Consider the following 26,912-nt stretch of genomic DNA (forward strand, 5'->3'; position numbering starts at 1 on the left):
CTATCCAGGCCGCTGCTGTATTCTATTTTTTTTTTTTTTTTTTAAAGAAGCATGCAGCCCCCTGTTGGATAACATCTCATCTAGGCCTAACCACTAACGGAGCAGCTCATTTTTACGTGCACATATCACTTTTTTCAGGACCGGGGAAGTGAGCTCACGTCCCTAATAAGACCTACATACTTTATCATTAATAGGCCCTACTTCACCATCAGATGCGCCCCATCCATCAGAGAGTTGCAACAGGGATTAATTCGTCAAGGTTCAATCACAGAACTCTACCTGTGGGTTCAATAGCTGCATGTAAGCTGTGATTTTTGCGAGGGTTTAATTTTCGTGAATTTCGCGAATGACTGTTAGTAAGGGTTGGACCGCGAATTTAACAACACGCGAAAATGTCATCATGCGCTAGCCTGATAGTGCGCTTACAATAGCCTCGGTGTCAATTCGCGAAAACAACATCTCGCGAAAATGTCCGTGACCTGCTCATCCGCGAAACTATCTGTACGCGAAAATAACAGCTATAGGCCTACACTGTATAATGAAAAGAAATAAGGGGTTGACTCAAATGAGCATGGCGTGCCTGTAATGAATCATGTTCTCAGTACATGCCATCATCAGAGACTTCGGTGCGTTCTTTTAGGGTGGGGCAGCAGCTCCTTCCCCCCTCCGCAGGGCCGGCGCTGCGTTTTTAAAAGTTCGGGGAGGGGGGCGGCAGTTTAATTTTTCTGATGTCCCTTCTAGAATTCGTCAGCTGACAAGCAAAACAAAACAAAACAAAACAAAATAAACAAACAAAAAGACCTTACCTACACTATTCTGGTGCCACTTCCATCAGCATAACAAAGTGGTCCCGCTGCCCCTTACTTGGCAGAGTTACTGTTTGCTGACTAGGGTCTAGAATATAAATCATGAATCCCTATCGGGCGATATTGCCGCTGATAGGTCTAAACGCTCTCTTTTGTCTGTCCTCATTCATCGGTGTATGACCTCCCCTCCCCCTCCCCGCCCCCTTCTGTTGTTTTTTTCTCTCCCCCCTTTTCTTTTTCTTTTTTTTTTGTTTTGTTTTTTGTAGTACATGTTGTGCGCACGTTGCCACTGTACTTGTCGTTTATGCATGGATGTAATGGAGAGGGCGCGCGGAAAAATGAAGGAAAAAACAAAACAAAACAAATACGCACCTGTAGAGATTACCCCGCTGCCCGGGCGCGTTTTTTTTTTTTTTAGACGGCACAGATTGGGGACCCTAACCCTAACCCTAACCCTTGACCCTAGCCCTAACCCTAACCATCAAACCCTATGATTACCCTAACCCTAACCCTAACCCTACACCTAACCCTAACCCTAACCCTAACCCTAAACCCTAACCCTAACCCAACGTGTTTCCCATAGGTTTAATACGCGCCATGCCCCAATCTGTGCCGTCAAAAAAAAAAAAAAAAACAAAACAAAAAAAAAAAAAAAACGCTGCCCGGGCGGTATTTTTCCGGTAAGCACTATTTGGGCGCCTGTCTCGCTTCATCATGAATATTCATCAGGCAGTAAGATACTGTACTAGTAAATGGCAGAGCGCTGGATACGTGCCATAGAATGTAAAAACGTATCGCCGGGAAATATGAAAATCTCGAAAAATTGCATCAACAGGGAATGTTAAAACGTCTCGCCGGGAGATGGAAAAATGTTTAGTTTTGCCGGGAAATGTAAAAACGCTGCCGGGAAATGTAAAAATCATGTATTTCCACGGTATTACGGATACATGTAGGTGATGAATATTCATGATGAAGCGGCACGGGTGCCCAAATAGTGCTTACCTATTTTCCCCCCAATAAGCCAGTTCGGAGTTCCACTCTGCGCATGAGCAGAAAAAAGGTCATTCGGACCAACAGGCACGTTGGTTTTTAAAGTCACTGGGATACGCGTCTGTGATATATTATTATGTATAATGATTATTCATGTAATCCTTATAAATGCTGCTTGCCAGCACATCCACCTGACAGCAAAAGGTAGGCCTATTTGGCAATATCGATAGAAAGAGGTTGTTCTTACATTCAATGTAAGATAATGAAATGGATGCTTTCCCAAGTGTTAATTGACGGATCTGGCCATCTGGTCTATGCGAGTTCATTTTTTGTTTAAGCAGGATTGGTGAATACCATAAATCGTTGCGTAAAGCTTATGCATTATGTCGCTCTGAAAACGAGTGAAGAGCCCCTTAACCGACTGAGAAAAAAAGAAAGGTCATTCGGACCAATGTGCCATGAGCGAACTCCGAACTGGCTTATTATCATTAACAGTAAACCGCCCTCTGTAGCTCAATGTCAGAAAGGGCTCGTAGATCGTAGAGTCAACCCCACGATAAAATACTTTATATTCCACATAAAATAAGAATGTTGCAATAGGATTGGTCCAGAGCTGATCACGTGATGAAGCGTAGTTTTGCCCATCACATCACCTGAGAAGAAAAGGTTCGTTACACTCTACGTTGATAGTCCCTTTTGTTTCGCTGATCTCCACACAGTCCACACAGTCCTAACGCAAGATGAGTACGCGCGAAATAAAAGTGCGTTGCACTGTGGACTATCATGTGACCTCGGTCATTTGATAGTACCGGCAGTGCAACGCACTTTCACTTCGGTGCCGCGCGGTGCATGCGCACAGCAAAGTCATCGTTTTGTCATCTACGCGCACACGTAGTCTAAGCCCTAAGGACAAAGACAGCTAAAACGATTTCAGAATGTGGAATAAAATGGGAATTTCTAGGACCCTAGATGACACGTGAAATATTTCGCGTCGCGACGCGAAGCAAAAAAGGCGCGAAAATCACCAGCGTGGTATAGTTTTTACCATTTTCCCTAGGGAGAATAGTCATACGCGTATTTGTATGGTAGAATTATGTTTTGTTGTTTACAGTGCTCTCGACCAATCAGAGGATGAGAAGCAATTTGTGAGGGATATAACAGCAAATAATCAACTTTTAGTTTCAGGCAATGAGACAAACTATCACTTCCTCGGCGATCTTAATGTGTACGCTATCTTTCCTCAGCTGCGCTTCGGAAAGATTATCTACATCCAGATCGCCTCGGAAGTGATAGTTTGTCCCATCACCTTCACCAACGTTAATTATTTGCTTATTTTTGTGGGATGTCGCGATTTTGTGGGGTGTCGCGCGATCCCTTTGCCAACGATTCGTACGCCGCGCGCCGGGTGCGATAGGCTTATGCGGTTATTAAACACGAGAGGGCGACATAAAAAGAATACTAGTAATGATAGGCTAGGACACGCACACACAGAAAAAAAAGAGAGAGAGAGGGAGAGAGATCAGTGGTACATGTAAGTACTATGATGAATCGCGAGCGCGCGGGCGATCGATCGTGAGCAAGCAGCACAGCTAGCGGAGCTGCCGCGCCCGCATGCAGCCAGCCGCGCTGCATGCTGACGATCGAGCGATCGAGAATAGAGGAGAGAGCTCGCTCGCTAGTTTCATCAAGATGGCGGACTACGGAAACGAGGTAACGCTTTCGGACGGACGATCCATTAGCAGTCTCAGGGTAGTCGACCTGAAGCAGGAGTTGAAAAAGTATGGGCTGTCTATTGCAGGGAGCAAGAGTCAACTGATTGAGCGTCTTAAAGCTGTAAGACAACTCTTCCATAACCAGTCTTTGACATTCTTGTATGGTAGCATGAGGGGCGAGTGTGAATTTCTCAGAATTGACGTTGAATGAGGGTACCTTGCAGTCCTTGGACGTTGGTACGCTTCCCCTTGCTTGCTTGTAACGACTGCACCGAACTGCTCAGCTTCGAAGTAGCGGGGCGGCAATACATTGGCCACGCCAGGCCCAGGGCCTCTGCCCACGCCAGGCCGTTCTGCCGCTAAAGGCGAAAAGGCTGAAGATGATTGTAACTACAAATAATCACATCTCTGTTCACATTCCTACTAATCAGCTGCTAATAATACTTAATAGTCTAGCTGACTGCAACCTTCCAGTCGACATACAGTCGCAGCCGTAACGGTTACATGCGTAGGGTCGCGGTAGTGAACTCATTCGTCGTATAGAACTCTAGTCATTCATTGTTTCTCGTGGGCTGGGGCCTTGCCCTGGGGCCTGTCTTATAAAGACTTGTGATAGAAATTAATCACAAGTTTTTTGAGAGCTGCAATGTAAGTTGTGATTGATTTGGGGACTTGTGATTGATTTGAAGGCTTTATAAGACGGGGCCCTGGGCTTACCACTTTTTACCAGGGCCCAGGCATTGATACCAAACTAAGGTCATATCATAACTTCAGCCACAACCCAATTCAGACATCATCATCATGTGTAGGGCCTAATAACGTACATGTAGTTAGAAATTAGAGTTCTAACTAAAAATGCAGGGCTGCCAACATTGGAAACTAGATTGTCTAACTGTTAACTCTTAGTTGAGAGTGAGACTCCCATAATTTACGCGATAGACTGTATAGGCCAATGCTGTAACTAACAGTTAATTTAGGACAGGAGTCAAAATGAGTGAGATCAATAGAAATGCATGCAAATGAAATAGTTTTTAGAGTGAGAAAGGACCAAAATGAGTGAGTCTCTCTCATCAGTGAGTGAGAGTTTGCAGCCCTGAAAATGGAAACCTACAATGTACAGTAGCTAGCTAGGCATACCCACATATTGTTATTGTTGACAAGTTGTTGATGATGTTGTGGCTAAATCGTATTGGTACCATGTAGTTTTGGGTAAACTGGGCCTAGCGGATAAACTCAGCCCCCAGCGCACGCATTACAACTACTAGTAGTTAACGCGCGCGCATTACAACTACTACTAGCTCTAGTAGAGTAGTAATTGTAATGCGCGCGCTGGGGACCGAGTTTACCCGCTAGGCCCAGTTTACCCATATAAGGGTGGGATCTCACGGAGCACGCGAACGATTTGCGAAGGACGCGAATGGCAAAATCCAGCATTCGTATTTTAGTCTGCAAAAGATCGCCAAACGAACGTGAGGGTTCGGAAGCGTTGTCAATTGTTCGCGAGTGTCGTTTTTACTTCGGCGAGAATTTCAAAGTTTGAAATTTTTAGCGAACCTTTTCCGCACACTTGGTCGTGATTTGCTTGTGAATTGTTCTCGAAAGTGTCTTTAAAGCCTCAACATATGCGCAAGATTTTAGCAAGACACGCGCGATGTTCGCAAACTGTTCGTGAAACCGCAAACAGACTCCGAAACTTTGGAATATGTCTCACGCATGTTACGCGAAATTAAAGTTTTTCCGATCATTTTACGACGTAATCGCAAACTGTTCGCGTACCTTTTGAGACATTCTCGCGAATGTTTAGCGCACGTTTGGGGGATGTATGACCTATACGTTTTTTACAAATAAAAATCGTAGCATACATCTAAACATCAAACAATTATTAGCAACTACATAGTAACAAAAGAAATTAGACACTAGCAAAGAGAAAGAACTGTTTGATTATACAAAAAAAAATCGCAGAATACACTTAAAATTAATCTAAAGTATGTAAAATTTCATTTGAACTATAGAGATTATGTGTTGGAGGAACTGAAAAAAAAAAATCAAATGCTTCACTAGTGGAGATAGGTCCTAGGGAAAAAAATGTAGGCAAGCACACGATAGAAAAATGAGAGAAAAAGAGAGGAGTAATAGAGGAACGAAAAAAAATCAACTCAAGACAGCTTCCACCTCTCCTTGGGTACATTTTCTCCCATGATTATTGAAAATTTTTCGTTGTTCGCATTTCCGTCACGTGTTCTTCGTGTACGTAACATGCTGTACTTTAGCAATGATACACACAACATTCGCACATACATCGGGGAAACTTTGCACAAATTGCGCAAGAATAGTTTTCGGCTTCATTGTCGGAACACATTCGGAGAAAAACTTTTCCGAATGTTGGATTTTGTCATTCGCGTCCTGCGCAAATCGTTCGCGTGCTCCGAGAAATCCCACCCTAACTATGGTACAGTGTAAGCTATAGTACATTGTCGTGATTGTACACAGCATTTCGCACAGCGTCTGGTCAGGCTTAATAACTATGCACAGCCCAGTTGCTGTACAACTAAAAACACAATACGGGCTGTACCACTACCGCGATGATGCATAACAACAAAGCGAACATGGCGAACGGTGACATTACAATTTACAACTTATCGAAAACAAAGATTAGACTGTAGACATATGCAGCGTGTGCGAACGGTACTTCGTCTTTCACTGATGGCCACTTTGAATAATCGGGACATACTGTTCTCACACGCTGCATATAATCCTCGGGTGGTATTCCGAAATCCTTCGTAGGAAGAAATTTCTTCCTAAGTCAGGATTTTTTCCCAAGTGGTATTCTGAAAATCTTCCTAAGTTTCTTCCTAAGTATGTTCCTAATTTTTTTCCTAAACTTAGGAAGAAACTTTGTAGGAAGAAACTTAGGAAAGGGGCAGGAGTATGTAAATTCCTGACTTAGGAAGAAGCTGATATTCTAGAATGCACTTAGGAAAGACATTTAAGAAGATTAGTATTGAGGAAAGCTCCACCCCTGTCCTATAAAGTACGTTGTTAAGAATAGCAAGCTGCAGACATCATGATAGGTGCGCTTGTCATTCACTGCGCGCACATGTACTTTGATGCGTGGAATGAGTGTGAGAAAGGGGACATGCGGCGCACTCGTGTATTTGACCCTACATGTACGTCATAGTAATACGCGATTGTCATTTGTTGGTTCCTTATGATACGGCATTTCGTATTGGCTTAAGAAAAGACGTGGGCTGGGATAAGGATGCCTAGACCGCTAATTTGAAATTAAGAAGTGCCTAAGAAGAAATTTCAAAATACCAGTTCTGTCTTTCCTAGGCACTTCCTAAGTTTCTGACTTAGGAAGAAACTTAGGAAGAAACTTAGGAAGATTTTCAGAATACCACCCCTCGTCTTTGGTAAGTTGTAAATTGTGTATGTCAATATTGATGACATAGACATGAAGTGTAATTTAATGGAAATTGTCTTTAATGAGTTTTAGGTGACAAAAGTAATGTCAAGTATCAAAACACAATGGGATCTGCATGTGCGCTTTTTGTTTGCATTGTTGTTGTGCACCATCCTACCTGTAGTACATTTGTAGTACAGCCCTGTCACGTTTATACAGCGACTGGGCTGTGTACAATAGTTAGGTCGCGCTAGGCGTGGTGATGAAGTATTATTGTTGTGATCATTACTGATCATAGATTGTTGAATGGTATGCAGCCAGAATAATAATAAAGAAGAAAGTGTAAAATTGGGGGTTTTTTTAGTTTTGTACATACACTTGTTCACTGGAGAGTGGATCAAATCACTGGACACTTTTTTTTTTCATGGCTGTAATTTAAATTCTGTACTCAACGGATTAATTTTTGGCCAAAAAATACTACTAGTTATTCACAAAGTCCTGAAAATTACAAATCCAGCAAAATTATGAAAACTATTCACTGTCATTTTTGGAAATAGACTTTAAATGTACACTGTACCCCTCTCCCAAAGTTGTCTTTTAGCGCGGTGTAAAATGGCATTATAATTCCGGACACAATTTTCTTAATGGAATAATCAACATCTTTCACATCTTGTCCTTGTACCAGAATCCCAATTCATATGCATGATTCGCCGCACACATTCTTACTGAGCAAAGACAACGAAAAAAAATTGGCATGTGAGGCTGAAATTTTGTATTTTACTTTTTTTTTATGTCCAAGGTAAAAATGATGAAAATTTTGAACAGTTAATGTGATAAGGTCTTGTCATAAATCGACATGCTATCTTTTTCTGCATTGTAAGTTTGAGGTAAAATGTGAACTTCATAACATTTTTACATACATTTTTGTGTCGCATTTTGTGCGATTTCGATCCACACAATGCTCTGTGAGGCTAGTCTGTAGTCCCGCATGTACAGTATTGAATGTCGTTGGTACGCAAAAATGTGCATGTCCAGAATTACCATGCTGTCTGATAATACCACACCTGTACTATAAAACAGCTCTGTATGTACATCTGTCACTACTAGTTTAGCTTTCTCACAGTAACCTTGAGATCTAGAAGAACTGAACTTTATACTGAGTAATTAGGTCCTTAAACCTACAATGTACGATTGTATATCTAGAAGTAGAGATGTCCTGCTCATTCTTTCCCTTGTTCTACTTGCGGTAATCTCCCCAGTTCCACATTTTAAGTAGAATCTACTACATTGTATGTACTAGAGCTAGTCTACTTGTACATCAATATGTAATTTAGATCTATTGACCAAAAGATCGGTGTGTATTATAGTATATGGTCGTGGGGGATATGTTCCACAGAGACTTCGTCTGGCTTCACGGAATGAGCCGATAACGTAATAAAACATACATTGTAAGAGACTCCTCTGGACAGACGGATTTTTCTGTCTAGTGTAATAAGATCTGTAGGATGAGCATGATGATTTATACTGCTTTGTTATTACTTTGTTTTGTTTTTATATCTCAGCCGATTTTCATCAAATAAATGTTGAATTCCTCACATCATAGAATTGTTTTTGTAGTTGGACAACACACTCACATGTTGTACAGTGTATAGCAGCACAAACAGTACAAACCTCAGTTTAGGCAGTGCTTCTGAGTACTGAAATTTGAATTTTAAAGTGAATATTTGTTTCCACAGTAGTGTGCATGATGGCTTAGTTTATATTCTGTGATTATCTAAAGATAATTTAACCCTTAAATTGCCTTTTACGAGTACATCCTATTTTTTTTTTTTTTTTTTTTTTTTTGTGGAAAAATAAACTCATGGAAGTTTATCCAAACATGCAAAGTGAAACATCAGAGTTTAAATCCTGGAGAAACTGCTTCATTCAACTTTTACTTTGATGTCCACCCCCCCCCCCCCCCCCCACACACACACGATCATATTGAAGCTTCATGTGTGCATGTTCAAATTTGACATACAGTGTAACAAACAGAACTTCAGAAATTATCGTCAAAACTTAAACAAGCGCATGCGATGCCATTACAATATTAAAATGTTCTGTACACTTTGATCATGAGGAAAACATGGTCTAGGTTTTGCTTTGACGGGCATTGAAACAATTGATCATGCTGTTATAAGACTGCTGATGATCTTCAGGGGTTGCTGTTTGTGTAAGTTACATTTTGTATGTATGTGTACATGGGTTGTGTAGTCGATGATCTGCTCTGTGCAATTTTCTTTTTGGTACATGTACAAAATGATGTAGCATAACCTTTGTCCTTTTTTCCGCTGTTTCTCTCACACTGAGAGTTCACATGAAGCATCTACAATGTATATTGTAGAGTTAAGCACCTCGGTGCATATTCTGCTTCTTCTTCTTCTTCTTCTTCTTCTTCTAATTACATTTTGTAAGTCTGCCTCCTAGTAAAGCTGAAGATTCTTGCAGATTCTCTATTGCTGCCCAACTGTATTGTATTGTGTCTCCATCTTTTCTTGATTTTTTTTTCTTTTGCAGCAAATTGAGCTTGAGGAGATGAAGCAAGCACCCGTTTGTGAAGGGGGACCAAACCAAGGTGTAAGTATTTCAACCAAAAAGTTTATCACAGATTATGCTTCATGCATGCCTGTAGATTCCAGTCAAGGTACAAAATGTATAATAGAGGCGTATAATGTGTACTATACACGTGTGGATTGTCCAGTATGTACACACTCATCCAGTAGATTATAAAGTGGTATTGTTTGTACAGTTTGTATACAGTACTGTACTGTACTCTTGGAGATGATACTGAGCCTTATCTAAGCATTTACAGAGCATCAGTTTCTAACTTTTCAATATCCCATAGTTATGAAATAGTTGTATGTGTACCAGTATGTCCTTAAGGTGATTTAAAATTGAAGATGGTAGAATACATGTACAATGTACAGGGGATGGATTGCCATCACATGCATAGGAAAGTGGTTACTCACCTTAGTAGTAGGAAATGTTCAATTGTACATTCAGAATGCCTCTGTTGAGGTACAACCTTTCAACCCACCTGGCGTGAGCTACATTGTACAAGTGTATCTCAGTGGCAAGAATTGTACCTGAATGAGTGTACAGGTGTATTGGGGTCACTATCAAAATTCATATGGAACAATAGCCCCTTTCTTACTGCTTAATATTGCTTTGACATCTCAACACCAATCTTTGCACTTTTAGTCTGCTACCTTGAAACTGTTCCATTGAGAAGATTCGTTCACGTAAACTAATACACTTTCTTCTTTTAGCATGAGGTGCTTGTGTGCATTTTATTGCATGATGCATGCCCTTCATGTAAGAGGCAATGTCCTATATATTTAGCCTCTTAGAGAAATTCTGGAGCATACAATTACATTGTTAAAGTATTTGTGTTCATTACTTTCAAGTAATTGTTTATGCAAAGTGGTACATACAATTTGTATATTGTATATATACAGTCTGTATATATTTAAAGATATCCTTTTTGCTGTATTTTCCATTGCCTGGTTTCTTGTTACTTCTGTAGATCGTTGATGATGAGTCTGTTGCATCAAATTCCTTCATCCAACAATACCTGAAGCAGCAGCAAGAACTTCTGAAACAGCGTCATGGTGAGTCCATAGTTATGATGTTTTGTCTTTTGCATGTTCCTGTAAAACATGTTATATTCACGGCAGTAGATTTTCCCGAATTGGAGCCGATGGCCTTTTTCGTGGCATGAAATTTTCGCGAATTGCCATTGGCGTTCTTATAGTGTAGACAAAAAAGTTCGCGTGCATTTTAATTTCGCGAATCTTCGCGCACGCGAACATTCCTTGTTTTACAGTGTACGTACCTTGTACATGCACATTAGGTGTATTCTCCTACAGTACAGGTTTATGTGCTACTGTACCATACTGTGCACTAGCAGACATATAGCAGAGGTTGAAAAGAATACAGTCTCAAGAGCATACTTTACTCATGTAGTCCTCTTCCTGATAATTATTTCAAACTGTATGAGAGACAGACACTCTTGCTTATGTACATCATATAATGTACAAGCATTGTACATGTACATGTAATAAGTAAAGAGAGCTGTGTACACACTGCAAAGTGTTCTGGTTTTCCAAGCAATCATTGGTATTTAACTTACAGTTTCCTGGGCTATGAGGCAGTCATGCATTTCATTTCCTCAGTTTTGTTGAAAGTCAGTCTCTGTGTGTAGACTCAGGCAGATGAAACATGAAGAGCAGATTCAGAATATCTAGTGGGGTGGCTTCCCCATGAGATGAAGTCAAATCGATTTTGCTCAATTGTTTGCCTTTCATTGAGGTCCTTGTGAGGCAAACCAAACTTGTACAATGTGTATAGTGTGTACATGTATTTGCATATCAGGGCTTGCCACAACTTTTTTCTCTATTGTCCAGTTCAGGCCACTATTTTAAAAATCTTTAAATCTGAAATTTTGGTGGCCTCCAAAAGATATGTGGTTACCCAAACAAAAGCACACCTAACAATGCATGTCAAATCTGAGCTGTCTGGTTGGGTCTCCAAAAGATTAAGCTTCTTTGAAATTTGGTAGCCCAACATCAGTTTTTCGAAACCTGGGCCACGGGGCTGCTGCTTATTGGATGTCAAGCCCTGTACATGTATGTTAGTCATCTTTTGTATTGGCCAAGTTTGCTAAACTTCTCATTGATTAGTTGCCCCTTTCCTTTGATTTGTGTGTGTGTGTGATGTAGTATTCATGTAGGTTCACTTTTTTTCGTGTAATGATTTGTCTCATTTTGTTTTTGTTTTTATGTAGAAATGATATTTTATGGTCAATGTTATTTTTTGTTGTATCTTGCATGTGTGCCGTGTGACAGCTCGCGAAGTTCCAACAGAAGACAGTGTCATACCTGAAGGTCTCACCAACCAGGTGGAGGAGCTGAATCAATCCTTGAGCCACAGCCAGTCAGAGGAGGCAGAGAAAGTTGATGACGAGAGAGAGGAGAAGAACGGGAAGGACCAGCCGGGTAAAGAAGCCAAGCCAGTGACTGAGGAACATTCCTCTGGATCGAGGATGTCCAGGAGGTCCAGAAGGCAGAGTGCCCAGCAAGAAGAGAAGGAAGACAGAAATGCAGAAGTGGAGCAAGAGAGAAAGAGAAGTCACCGGAAACGGCTGAAGAGCAGAGACTCGGAGCAAGGAAACGATGATGGCATGTCACATGACAGAAGATTGGCAGATGAAAAGAATGAGGACATGAAAGTGACGGATGGCATGGATGAAGAGACCAAACCAGCCAGTGAACAGGACAAGGACAGCAAGCAGCCTGAGAAACCAGCTGAAACGGATAGTCCCACCAACAATGATGTCACTGCTGTAGCAAGTGCAGATCAAGAAAAGGAAAGCAATGAAGGAGAGGCACCTAGTGCTGCACAAGCAGAAGATGCTCATGAAGACAGCCGTGAAGAGGAAACAGAAAAATCTGTCGAAGAGACGAGTGATAGAGGAAGCAGAGCAGAATGTGAAGTGGAATCTCAGCCCGTAAGACAAGGAGAGGTTGAACAAAAAAGGGATGTGTCAAGAGCAGAAGAGCCCAGTGAAGAGAAGACGGATGCAGATCAATCAACAGTTGCTGTCCCTTCCCAGAAGGAGCAAAAGTTGGAGGTAGTGACTGATGGAAGGTCAGAGACTGGGCATGAAATTTGTGATGAACAGGCAAAGTCCATGCCAAAAGAACAGGGTGAGCAGATCAGTGATGTTGTAAAAGACGGACATAGTGAGGACGAGAAGATGGATACTGCTCCTCCCGTGTCTGAACCTGCACACAGAGAGCAGAGATCAGAAACAAATGTACAGATGGAGACTGGTGGAAACCAAGAGCCGGAGGTCGAGCCAGGGGTCGAAAGTCGTGATGGGAATCTCCGGGATCGGCGAGATGCCGCAGAGGACAACTCAGATCAGAAAGAAAAGAAAGAGTCACCACCGCAGCAGCACCAAGAGAGCAACAACCAACGGAGGGTGAAGCTGAATCGATCTGGCGACCTGAGCAGAGCCAGAGGCAGAGAAGTAGAGAAGCCCGACTGGAAATCAGAAGAGACTGGAGCAACGGTGGCTGAGAACGTGGAAGGACTGGAGAAGGCAAAGGAGGAATCCGGCAGTGATGCCCTTGTGGAGAGAGGCTCAGACAGCAACGTTTCTCCAAGAAAGCGACCAGCCTGGGAAAAAGAAGAAGAAGATGCCATCAACGATGAATCTGATATGTCATCAAAGCGGAGGAAGGCAGAAGCAGATGGAGGAGATGATGTCAAGCCAGAGCAAATCCCTTTGTAAGTCACTTCTTCTCTTCTTATGTCAAAGAATTAACTAAAATGTGTGCACAATTTATGAGTTAGTATCAACTGTTTTGCTTCTCCAAATATTAGTCTTTGTAATAGCACTTTGGTGTTGTATTTGACCCCAGATAGCATAGTATCAATACTATTCTGTGCTATTCAGACTAATACAACATCTAGAAATATTCTAGCTATCCCATTGGCTGATTGCTAATCATGTGATATTCAGTCAAAAGCACTATTGCACACTCATTGTTTAACGTGCGATTTTCGGTCAATCAATTTTGGATATTGTCACCCATTTACATTTACACGGTTGTACTCCTGTAAAAGGCTCATAATTGCTCATAATTTTTTGCACCTTTGCATGCCTCTGACATCACTGCATGATACTTTTGTCGTGCACGCTCAGGTGCAAGCGCGCCCTCAAGTCACTCATTTTACTGTAAAGAACTTCAACCTATCGCTTTTGTGTATGATTGTGTTACTGTATGTACAACCATTCACCTTTCATAAAAAAATGGTTGCCATTTCTGTTCTATACTCAAGAATCGGTGTGGACCACATTCATTCACATCCATTATATAAAACAAATACAGTGGTCTTTACTAGTGCAATGAAACAGGATATCGCAGGTGGTGAAATATGAGGCACACTATTATACACACTGTACCATTGCATTCTGGGCTATTCACTGTTTCTGTAATATTGACATGACTCCGCATGAAACTTCACATAGAAAAAGAAAAAGAATGTATTTACAAATTACATGTACCTTTGCTTTTAATACTGTATGCTCACCCGTCTCTCTACAAATTTGTACGTCTTCAATATAGTGTAGAAGAATGATTATTGTGCTGCATAAAAAAGTGCTATCTTTTGTCACCCTCTGCATTTGTTTAGATCAGAAATGCTGATCTAAGATTTTTAATAAACATGTTGGAAAAACAAAGCCAGTGGGATTTGACCTTGTCATCCTACTGCTGTCCAGGCAGTGACACTACCACTGGGCTATCCCTGGTTGCTGGCAGTGACACAGTGAACTTGGAACAAATACCCAGGCTCTGAAATTCTTACATTGTTTATGTATTTAAAAAGTCCAAGGCGGACAAGGCTTGTTGAGTGATAGTACATTTTCTTTCCTCTGCATTAATATTCTCTTATTGTCTGTTTAATAGTGGGTCTCCTCTGCCCTGGATTATTAAACATAATACTGTTGTTCAAGTGTACTACTGTAGTACCTAAAATCTTGTGAGCTTTTTTGTACTACAGGAGCTCCCTCCCCCAAAGCCTCGTTTTAACAGAACAACAACATCAGGAGAACAAAATTCCTCACCTCGGGCAATGATATCACAAGAGAGAGTTATGGGTACCATTTGAGCAGACACACACCCATCTATGAAGGGGATGTGTCCACTGATGCGAGTACCCCACCCACCAGCCAGTGCCATGTGTCTGTAAACAAAACATGGGTACCATCACTGATGTTGTGTCAATCATTCTCTGTCTGCAATGTTGCACATGCTTGTTGAGTGTATCAAAGAAATGTCACGGTAATGTCACGGTAAGAATTTGGCAAAAGTTACCGCAACTATGTCTGAGTATTAAACATTTTGCAGGGACCATTTTAACAGCCAGTAGGGTTTTAAAAACAAAGCTTTATACTCGGAAGCTGCCCGAATGTTGTCACGGTAGCAAGGCTGTGTTTAAATGGGGCTTCAGAAAAGAATTGTACATGTCTCCAATCCTTCCTCTTTTTCCGCTAATGGAGGCAGACCACAATCGGAGTATAGCAGATTCGATAGAGCAGACTCCCTTGGCCGATAGCAGCATTCGTCGATTCCCAGAGACAACGGTTCCAAAGGAGATAGAATTATAAGATGCAGTCCCTGATCTCATTCAAAAACAAGGGAAACCCATACAAGCTGCACACGTCGCAATACCCCAGTGACGATTTTGCATATTACTGGTATAGACACCATGCACTCAGAGGCTCTGGTTTACACGTAGATTATGGATTCCACGGTGGCAGGAATAGGACCTTACGAGGGATGCAGCCCCTGAGAAAATACTGGTTGTGCAATTTCTGTCGCAGATGTGAGCATAACAAATTGCAGTGCAACCAAAAGGCACACCAGGGCGGATGCGATTTACACAGTAGTCTATGAGGCCAATAACAATAGCACTTTACACATGCCATCAATGGAAAAACATTGATCAACTAGAGAGGGGCCGTCAAAGGCGGCAGACCCACGCCTAAGTACAAAGTCGGGGTAAACATAATGTGCATTCGGTCATCTACCAGAATTCGGCCACTTAATTGCCAGTGTGCTTTATCACCAGCCAGTGAGTTCTACCAAAGATCGTACACTGAAGTGTACGATCTTTGGTTCTACAGTCACATCACACGCAAATCACATCATTACACATACGGTATTAACACTCATTCACGTACAGGAAAGTCCTCAAGTCTCCTCCAAAAATCCATCGAAAATCCCAAATTCCACAGTCAAAAGTGCAGAATCGGAACTTTTCCAAGCGCGCGCGAATTAAGTCCAGTTTTAAGAGTATTGTCTACGCGACGGATCGCGGAAAAAGCGCTAAAAATCGAGAAATATGCCGTTTTCTTGCGGGATATTTTGATTATAGCAAGCCGAGAGTGTGATGATATCAAAGGTCGTATGAGTGTACGATCTTTGATGGTACGATTGTATCCACAAAAGTGCAAAAGAAAAACAAAATTTACGTACCCCCTAGGCAATTACCCCTATGATTAGTGTCTACGGGAATTATTCAATGCAAGGGTTGAATGCAAATGTCTTAAGTAATTTTAAGTAAGGCTACACCTAGAACTCAATATAGATCTGGTCTAGGTAGTCAGGAGAGTAGAACCTGAGGTCAATCTAAGCCAAGACTAGAGAACCTCGATTTGTTTTGGGCATATTAAAACAGCTGGACTAACCATTACAATTCTAGGATTAGTCTACATATGTTAGATCTAGAGTCTATACACGATACATGTATAATAATGACTTTCGTTAGGTGGAAGAATCTAACATAGCTTTACTAACTAATGTGAGACAGGGTTGTTATATTTCAAATCATAAATCGTTTCCATATTCTATTAAACCACAATCTTTCAGGTGCTCAATAAGTGCATGCCTTCGAAGAAGAGCTTTTATTTAGGCCTACTTTCCTACCTCAAGGTCCTGGTTTGGTTTATCAATCCATTCCGAATTCACGATTCTATTGACGGCCATGCCCCATCCAGCGAACAGCCGCTGCTTGCTACCAGGCCGCCGGCGCAGTGCGGTGGCCGGCTGGCCGGCTATCAGCTAGGAATAGCGCTACGCTTACCATGCGTATTCTGTTATGCAGCGATGTACGCCGCACACTGGTCGGGCTAGGACTCAGGAGGTATAGTCGTGACATGCAAAGATACAGCATGCACTTATACCAGTAAAACTATACACAGTCCAAGAAAGTCACACTCATGTGGCTGATACGCTGCCAATTATATATTTAGGTGGATTTGTGGAGCAAAATTTACCGGTACTCTGAGATGGAGAGTTTATTCTTCCATTACTAATGCACCATGGTCCATCAATAATCATCTCCATGGTGGCTTGACCCAAGTCTGCAGACTCTAATTCGGGTTTAATGTAAACCCGAAATATACTTGGGTTAACTAAACCTCGCTAGCAGAATACAAATTAAATGTCAGGTCTACCTAAACCATAGGTGAGTCTGAAATGGGTTTAAACTTTGGTCTACAGTAGAACATGGGCCTCAGTCATTGACAGTCACAGTTAGTATTAAAGTGGAGCATGATCCGACTGCTCGCAGCACGTATACATACAACGTATGCAGCTGCAGGGAACAGCCCGGCCCCGGCCCGGTGCGGCAAGTGCTCACTCTTGTGGAGGCGGAGCTGAGCTCAACTAAGCAACCCTGCCTGAACTGACTGACTGGACGACGTCGATCACGCCATCCTGACAAGTAATTTGCAGGCACGAAAAATAACCATGGAACCTGGGAACAGTGTGAAATTCTTGACAGAGAGCCTCGACTTCTAATAACATATTGTAAGTGATCAGAACGTAGTGACACGACAGTGAAATAACTTACGGAAAATTGTCCAGCTGATGTGATATTCGTTTGGTTCAGTAGTCAGTTGCTAGCTAGCGATAGCAGCACTAGGTACAGGCGCATGCACCGTTAGCGTTGCATGCATGCAGCAGCTGCCGCGCGCGCTGCATATACCATTCATTCTGTTTTTACCGTAAAAGTGCGCTGCTATTAAACGTCAACTTCACGTGCTAAAACCGTCTATCTCGAAGTTAGACCGTTTCACCATGTAAACTCGGCTTTGTTTTACGTAAGGTTTCCATAGACCGTTTTAGCGTGAGAGCACAGTGGCACTTGACGTTCGTTTCACATGGTAAAAGGGTCTATCTTGAAGATAGCCAAATTTTACCGTCAGTGATTTCGATAGCAGTTACAAGGTAAAACGGTCTATTTGTATAAATTTTGTAATAACTCTGGACTAAAATAAGCATTTAAGATGAAATTTTCTAAAGCATTTCTTTTATGTATATATTTTCATAATACATAACAATCACAAGCCATTCTCTTTACAAACACAAGAGGAAGACATACAAAATACTTGACGTTCGTTTCACATGGTAAAAGGGTCTATCTTGAAGATAGCCAAATTTTACCGTCAGTGATTTCGATAGCAGTTACAAGGTAAAACGGTCTACTTGTATAAATTTTGTAATAACTCTGGACTAAAATAAGCATTTAAGATGAAATTTTCTAAAGCATTTCTTTTATGTATATATTTTCATAATACATAACAATCACAAGCCATTCTCTTTACAAACACAAGAGGCAGACATACAAATACACCAAACTTTAAACCCGTTTTTCTCCGAAGTAACATTTCTCAAGATAGACCCTTTTACCGTGTGACGGCCGAAATCTTTCTGTAGTATGCAATGACATTGTATTTAGATATCTGCAGCATATACTGTGGACAGCAAATAATCCTATAAAAGTGGAAATTTATACTCAAGCATTTTTTCACACTTGGCCGGGTGAGACAAATATTTTTTTTTGTGTGTGTGTCACTGTTGCCATGGTGGCTAAAGTCTGTAACAGCACAGGCATTGTACAGCTGTACATGTACATTGTGTATTGTATATTGTACTTTTTTAGTAAACTTCAATAAATGGTAATTGGTCCACATAACGACAGCAATTCACTCATGCTACGATTGTACTAGGACTTTTCTTTGCAATGTTTTCGTTGTTTCTGACACAGTTGCCTCAAGAGTCACTTCCGCTGAAATGTCACAAATTTTTGCCACCGAACAATTTCACAGTGTCAGTATGAATGGCCCCTGTGTGGAAACTGGCTGTACTGTAGAGCTTCACATGCATGAAGCAGTGTGCTTTCAAATTGTAGTTGGTTCATTTCTCCATCTGAGAAGATGGCTGGACAGCCCATATTCAGCTGCAATAGCTGGTCTTCCATGGGGTCCAGTTGGATGTTGAGGCGGGACCTTTTCACTGGGTTGTACAAGCACCTGCTCTTTCAAATGAATAGTAAAATCAGGAATTTTCATGTGCAAAAGTAGTGACTCTCTCACTCAAGGGACTGCCATTTGTCCTACCCAAGGGACAGTGTGCTTTGCCTCTTACTAGACGGGACGGTATGTTTACTGTAAAGCAAGATATTTTTGCAGCATGAAATTTTCATGAATTGGAGCTGACAGTCTTTTTTGGGGCATGAAATTTTCACAAATTTCCCCCGACATTCAATGCATATAGTGTAGACAAGAATGTTCATGGTTGTTTTAATTTCGTGAATCTTGGCTCTTGCAAAATTAAAATGCACTTGAACATTTTTATTTTTACAGTACACACGTCATTGCTCAGTTAGACACTGGAATCGAACCAGGGTCCTTTGGATCTGGGGGCAGATGCGCTACCGACTGAGCCAAATCACTGCCTTTGTAGTTTACTGTAAAATACAATTTTTGCAAATTGCCACTGGCATTCAATCCATAGTATTGGCAAGAACTTTAGCATGTGTATCAAGTTTGCGAATCTTGGCTGTCGCGAAATTCGCGAAATTAAAATGCTTGCAAACATTCCTTGTTTTACAGTATAAATGCAAATGTTGTAGTAATGTTTCTGATGTCATAAATCCTATTATTTGTTAGCTGACAGCATGTTGTAACTCTATATCTACAGTCAGGTTTTGGGAGTTTGAGAATTCCATAAGATCTTACTCGTTAAAAAATTGTAGATAACTGGTGTCTTATTTTCCCCTGTCTCTGTATGTAAACTACAGGCGTAGTTTTACTTGTGTCATATTGGGAAACTGTAAAAGTGGATACTTTCTCGCAACTAATTTTTTGCGCTCAGCCGGGTGAGATGAGTTCTATGTGTTTTTAATTCCGCAGAATCAAGACATCAACTACTGGAACATATGGCAAGCAAAAATATTTGCTTGCTTTTATTTTCACCCTAGTTTATGGTTGTGCTAAGTATGCAAAAATTTCAACACTGTGAAAATTTCCACTTTTACAGTATGGGTACTTCACAGGCCCTGAAGGCACGAGACATTATGTACCAGAAGTTGCTACAGTGTACAAAGGATTCGCACAGCAGTGATTCAAATGGGAGTGATGTTTGGATCGAGATCCAAACATCAATGTTTGGAACCAAATTTCACTACTATGTCGTGTGAATGCAAAGCAAACAAAGAAATTGTGATTTGGGTTGTGATCCAAATCTCACAATTTGTGCAATTGTCCCAAATAATCCTTAGGGATGATTAGGTGGGTCTTCATCAGCTCAAGCTTGAAGAATAGCGAGCTTATGGGGGATCAGAGAAATAAGCCTGAAGTCAGCTGAAATGTGTAATCGCGTCTTCACCAGCTCGAGCTTCAGGCATGGCACAGTCGGATTTTTAAGCTCGATGCTGGCACGAACACACTCCGACCCGACTGCCCGCATTCCTGTGTGGTGCGAAACACATGCAGTGCCAATGTTTAAGCTCGAGCTGATGAAGACGCATTAAGATTAGCGTGCTATTTTGCAAATTAGCTGGCTATTCTACAAATAAGTCCAAGATTTCTTTGGCTTATTTTCCGATCGGAATACCTCGCTATTTCGGTCTTTATTGCAAAATGAGCGGGCTATTTTCTGATCAGGCTAATTCTTTGGATCAGAAATAGCGGGCTATTCTTCAAGCTCGAGCTGATGAAGTCTTGTGAACCAGTTTAAACCCGCATTGTATCAGCTCTTCTTGCTGCCCAGTGCAGCGCAGTGCAGCAAGCCAATCAAGTCACATGTAAACAGGTCAGGAGAGAGTGCATACAGTGTACAATGCACATCAATGATGATCGTGTGTGTATGAGCGTGTTTCTACTGAGCGATGAAAATTCGAGATGATGCGAGACGATGCGAGGTGATTCTCGGTGATGCGCGGCGATACGCGGCGATACGCGGTGACACCTCAAATTTTTCCTCAGTAGAAACAGATCGGGTAGTGGCCAATGCGCGGTGATGCAAGATGCTCCGTCGTCCACCTTTTGAGGTGGTCGATGTGCGGTGATGCGAGGGACGATTTTCAGTAGAAACACATCGGGTAGCGAAATTCGCAGTGTACCGGATGTCTCAAATTATTGGGAGATTTCGCCGGCGTTATTCAAATGGTCACACACCTGCTGGCGTTCACAGCGCTGACGCATCTTGCATGTTGTTGTATCCTGAGATTCCTATACAATACATGCACTGTACAGTGGGTCCTAGGTACTGCGTACTGTTACAGTACTTCTCGTGTCACGGCTTACATGTTGTTCGGGTGTTACGTATGTTTCCTGAACAGAATAGCTTGTTTCTTGTTGTTTGAATGAATTATTTCGGAGAATATCAACCGGACATTGGATCGGCAGCGATTTTTTTTTTTCAAGTGATGGCGGCAGATGACAGAAATAGTGAAGGGCATTTCATTTTTGGATGGCAAAGTACTGTATACGCGATTATTTTCGCGAGGGTTTTATTTTCGCGAATTTCGCGAGTTTCGGGCTGATCGCGAAATTAAAAACACGCGAAAATATTACCCCGTCATACCTTATATACAACTCGATGATAAAATGCATCCAACGCTGGCTAGAGACCAACGCGGCTGTTACACCGGCCAGTATGTACACACACTCCTACTAGTACGTACATTTGTACGCTATGGGGCTACGGACTGTAGCATTTAGGATCACGACAGAGTAGAATCGCGGACAAATATCAACTTGATACCAAAAAATTTCTTCATTTGAAGACTTGCCCCAGTAAAGTTAAAGTATTGACAACAGGGTTCGTGCAACGTTTGGTTCTGCCAATAGTCCCTTTCTGTTCGAATTGATGACTTAATGTGACTCGGTCGAGAGGAACCTGGGAGAGCTTGAGAGCCACGCTGAATTATTGACGGCCAGCGCATGTGCACACATCACATGCGCACAAATTTACATATTTCTGTGTGAGTATGCGCTGGCAGTCAATTCAGTGTACTGCGTAGCTCTTCCAGGTTCCTCTGGACCGAGTCACATTAAGTCATCAATTCGAACAGAAAGGGACTATTGGCAGGACCAAACGTTGCACGAACCCTGTTTTCAATACTTCATCTTTACAAGTAAGTCTTCAAATAGAAAAATTTTCCGATTTTAAGTTGATATTTGTCCGCGATATTCCCCTGTCATGATCTCCTGAATGCTACAGTCCGCGACCCCATTATACGCTATGCGTACGGGGCTGCTGGTCGCAGTTTACGTTTGCCTACGCAAACAAACACCGGCTCGACATGATTGGGTGAGGCCAAGGGATGCATGTAAAACTTTCGCTAGCGCTAGCGCAGCTCGGAAAATTTGTCATCTACATTTTGTTGCAACATTTGGTACACGTAGGTACTTGTGAATGCCGTGTGTGAGCGTCTCACTGCAAGTTCCCGTAATTGTTTCATTTTATAAATCTTCTACTGTGTCTTTTCTATTGTCATGTTTGGGAAGTCACAATGCAAATGGAAAAACGTTACGGGTACGTTGGCAAGTGTTTGAACGTGTTTCTCGGGCTTGGCAGTAGACCCTGCTACTAACGTTACTAGTATCAATCGCGAATTTAACAACACGCGAAAATGCCACTGATACCGCGATTCGCGAAAATATCTGTATGCGAAAATATTGGCGTATACAGTAAAGCTGAATGCCAGCGGAATGCTGTTAATAGCCTACATGCTTCTTCTAATTTGAGAAGTTGCATCTCCCAAAACATTCGGCCACTATCTCCTTCTCAAAGCAGCAGATTGAACATGATCCTGACTCACTGACTGGCAGTGAGAGCAGTACAAAAGCGAAAATACTGATATCATGTCCCGATCTACTTTATGCTATCTTGATCGTTTTGTTTACCTTCCCATACCTCGAGACCTACATATACGAACACATCTGTAAAATACGCGACTTCCGGTTCACAGCAAGTTCTCTCGCATCTCCCTGCATCACCGCGTATTTATCGCTCAGTAGAAACAATTCGGGTAGTCGAAAATACAAGGTGATGCGAGGGACAAAATTCGTGGTGATGCGAGATGATGCGAGATGACAGGGCTGCCAACACTGGAAACTAGTTGAGAGTGAGACTCCCATAGGCCAATGCTATAATTTAGGAGTCAAAATGAGTGAGATCAATAGAAATGCATGCAAATGAAATAAAGTTTTAGAGTGAGAAAGAACCAAAATGAGTGAGTCTCACGCTCAATGCGTGAGAGTTGGCAGCCCTGAGATGATGCGAGGTGCTCTCAGTAGAAACATGCTCAATGTGTATGAATGTCCAGGCCCACAGGCCTGTGTTGAGTGCACTGCAATCACTGATCTCAGATCAGTCCTGCAGTGCATTAACACATGTGACATGTCATGCTACAAGTTTACATGTGGGGTACAGTGTAGCTCCAGTGGCTTGGGGTCAGGCTGAGACCACGGGTGTTCCGCATGAGTGGGTTTTATAGTGAGATTTTGTTCTTGTTTGTAAAGTGAACCTGTGAAAAAAAAAAAAAAAAAATCTATATTTCAATCATTGAATTTTCGCCTCCTGAACAGTGATCTTAAAGAGGAAATCCAGTCCAAATATAAGTTAGTCTGATAAAAAAGAGTAAACTCTTACGAGTTCAGCAGTAAAAATTTGACTAAAATCGGATGAAAAATAAGGAAGTTATGACATTTGAAGTTTTGCTAATTTCCGCAAAACAGTTCTTGTACAGTGGATATGAATATGCAAAATAGTGAGCTAGCCATGTCATACCCTCACAATTTTCCATTGATCGTGTACAAAAAAATGATGAAAATTCAATGTTTCTGTCATTAAAGTCTGAAACATGTTGTTATTCCTGGTTGAATAACTTCAGAATAGTGATCAGTTGGATACAATTGTATACAAGGAATTGAGCCTCGGGCATAATTGCGTTTGAAGGAAAAACTGGAGATGTCAAAATTTTATGTACAAACTATATGGCAATTTATGAGGGAATGACATGCTCACTTTGCCATTTGTATATTCATATTGATTGTTCATGAACTATTTCCCCCCAGAATAGCGAAACTTCAAAATGTCACAACTTCTTTATTTTTCATCCGATTTCGATCAAAATTATACCATTGAACTCATAATATTTTACTCTTTCTTATCAGACTAGCTTATATTTGGACTGAATTTTCTCTTTAAAAATGAGATTCGTATCACAATTTACATTGCAATCCAAATCTCACTCCCACTGTAGAAAGCACCTTTTTATGCAATTCTTCAAAATACTCATCATTACCTCATGGAGGTCATAAAGGACATCATTATTTTTTTTTTTCTTCTAATAACTCAGGAATAGTTGATCAGATTTTCACCAAATGTGTAGACTGTGCTCATAAAGAAATAACACTCTAATTTAATATCATGAGGTCAAAGGTCAGGTCAGAGGTCATACATTTATGGGTCTTAAGGACATAAAATAAGCTTATTCTCCCAATAACTCAAGGGTGGATGATTAGATTTCCACAAAATCTGCAGGGTGTGTTCATAATAAAGTAAACAAACAAGTAAATTTGGGATCATGAGGTCAAAGGCCATGGGGTCATAAAAGACACAAGATACAATATGTACAATGTAAGCTCAATCTCCCAATAACTCAACAATGGGTGATCAGATTTTCACCACATACAATGTGTATATTGTTTGTGGATGTTCCTATACCTCTCTGTTTCTGTTGAAGATACTGCCAAGTAAATTTAGATATTTTATGACTATGTCAGTATATACATGATACAACGTGTATGTACACTTGTACATACTGCTGCATGGCGGAGGTCTGCTCTCTCAGAGTGCCCCTCTAGTTCAGTTACAAATTACAGTGTATATTGCACTTCATCCTGCATATTGATGTACAATGAGCACTGATGCAATAATCACCGCCCCACGTAATTGATGATGTCAACCAATATGAATGTCCTTTAATTGAGTGTGTTTGTGTTTTTAGCTCACCTGAGCCGAAGGCTCAAGTGAGCTATTGCGATCGTTCTTCGTTCGGCGTGCGTCGTCCGTCGCGCATAAACTTTTTACATTTTCATCTTCTTCTTGAGAACCCCTCGACCGATTTTCACCAAAATTGGCAGGTATCATCCCTAGGGGGATAGGATCTCAATTTGTTCAAGTGGGCACCATACCCCACCTAGGGGGCCCCCAGAGGGGCCCAAACCCCCTAAAATTAAGGAATCTTAAAAAATCTTCTTCTCTAGAACCAGAAGTGATGGAGCTAAGTTAATACTATGAATTTGTACATTGATGACTGTAGTTTCAAGTTTGTTCATGGCAGAATCAGGGGTGCCCCCTTGGGTCCCAGGGGAAGGGGGTGGGGAGGGGTCCTAATGGGGCCCAAATTGTACATTTTCATCTTTTTCTTGAAAATGCCATTATGAATTTTCACCAAAGTTGGCAGGTAGCATCCCTAGGGGGAAAGAATCTCATTCCCATCAAATGGGCACCATGACCCACCTGGGGGGTCGCAGGGGGCCTAAATTTGGACCGAAATTGTAAATTTTCATCTTTTCTTGAAAACCCTATCACAAATTTTCACCAAACTTGGCAGGTGGCATCCCTAGGGGGATAGAATCTCAATTCCATCAAATGGGCACCATGCCCCACCTGGGGGCCCCAGGGGGCCTAAATTTGGACGGAAATTGTAAATTTTCATCTTTTTCTTGAAAACCCTATCTCAAATTTTCACCAAACTAGGCAGGTAGCATCCCTAGGGGGATAGTATCTCAATTCCATCAAATGGGCACCATGCCCCGCATGGGGGCCCCAGGGGTCCCCCCCCCCCTCCTGTAAGGAATCTTTACAGATTTTCTTTGGAACCAGAAGTGATTGAGCTAAGTTGATACAATGAGTCAGTAAATACTGTTGTTTCAAGTTTGTTCATGGGAAAATTAGGGGTGCCCTACCCCCCACCCCTTGGGACCCAAGGAAGCGGGATGGGATGGTGGGGGGGGGGGGTCCAAATGCGGGTCCAAATGCGGGCCTAAAACAACATAATGGATTTTCACCAAACTTGGCAAGTAGCATTCCCATGGGGATAAGATTTCAGAGTGTTTGAATGGGCACCATGCTTTCCTTGGGGGCCCCAGGGGGTCCAAACCGCCTAAATTGATGAATATTCAATAATATTTTTCTCTAGTTCTAATCAAAAGTGATAGGGCTTTAAGTTTTTTTTTCCCCAAGCCGCATAATCCAACATTCTATAAAGTACAGTGTACTTGGTAGGTATTTTTTACCAGTGTAGTGGAATATGTAAATGGACACCATGCCCCCACTCTCAAAGCTACCCCCACCATAAGTTTCCAATATTCTCAGGTAAGAGTCTGCAAGAATGCATGGAAGGTGAACTTGCGATACTCAGGTGAGCGCGTGACCCCCGGGTCTCTTGTTGTTTACCTTAAAGGTGCATGGTCCCGGTGTTTTAGTCAAATGCGTACGCGGGCGTATGGCGCAAGTTTCCTATAGAGACCTACGCTATCGACTTCTCTGTAGCGCTTACGCTTTGGCCCACTTCCCCGAGTCCGAAGAAGTCCGATTCACTGTAGTCAGTGGTCCGATCACAGTTCGGCTCATGATTCGGCTGAGGGGGATGACAACTTTAGCAAACTTCTTTCGTGATGTCATAATAACAAGCACATATGCACGCACCCTGGCATTACTACAGACTGCGCGATGCGCAGAGAAGACAACGAAGGCAACGTTACTTAGCAACACCTACGCACTTTACTCTTGATGACAGCTCAACTTTGGTAATCTTCGTATCAATGCTAACGGTGATCGGCAGTATCATCAACAGCCCCCTCTACACTACCGGGACTATGCACCTTTAATCCGTTGAAGACCAGACCTGCGTATACTCTGGCCAGTGTCTATGGGAAATGTGTGTTGTACCAAAATCAGCCTGTCCTCAATGGGACCCAAAGGTTCAACACAGTAACAAGAAAAATTGTCCCTGTGCATGTAGGCCTACCTGTACATTGTATATGTATGCTTACACTTAGCATTCACCCTTCAGGAACAGTTA

The 26,912-nt window shown here is 41.8% G+C and overlaps 1 protein-coding gene across 1 annotated transcript in view; it reads left to right on the forward strand.

Moving 5' to 3' along the window:
- The first annotated feature begins 3,479 nt into the window (after positions 1-3,479).
- LOC139732486 (uncharacterized) overlaps positions 3,480-26,912 on the forward strand; it is a 45,297-nt gene continuing 21,864 nt past the window's right edge. The window contains exons 1-4 of the mRNA XM_071643349.1: positions 3,480-3,629; positions 9,468-9,527; positions 10,477-10,561; positions 11,798-13,244. Coding sequence (XP_071499450.1) covers positions 3,486-3,629; positions 9,468-9,527; positions 10,477-10,561; positions 11,798-13,244 — 1,736 coding nt within the window. The 5' untranslated portion in view covers positions 3,480-3,485. The remainder of the gene's footprint in view (positions 3,630-9,467; positions 9,528-10,476; positions 10,562-11,797; positions 13,245-26,912) is intronic.

Source organism: Diadema antillarum, unplaced genomic scaffold, assembly GCF_040938485.1.
Source record: "Diadema antillarum isolate AM-2024a unplaced genomic scaffold, OU_Dant_1.0 seq00000425_RagTag, whole genome shotgun sequence".
Classification (NCBI taxonomy): domain Eukaryota; kingdom Metazoa; phylum Echinodermata; class Echinoidea; order Diadematoida; family Diadematidae; genus Diadema; species Diadema antillarum.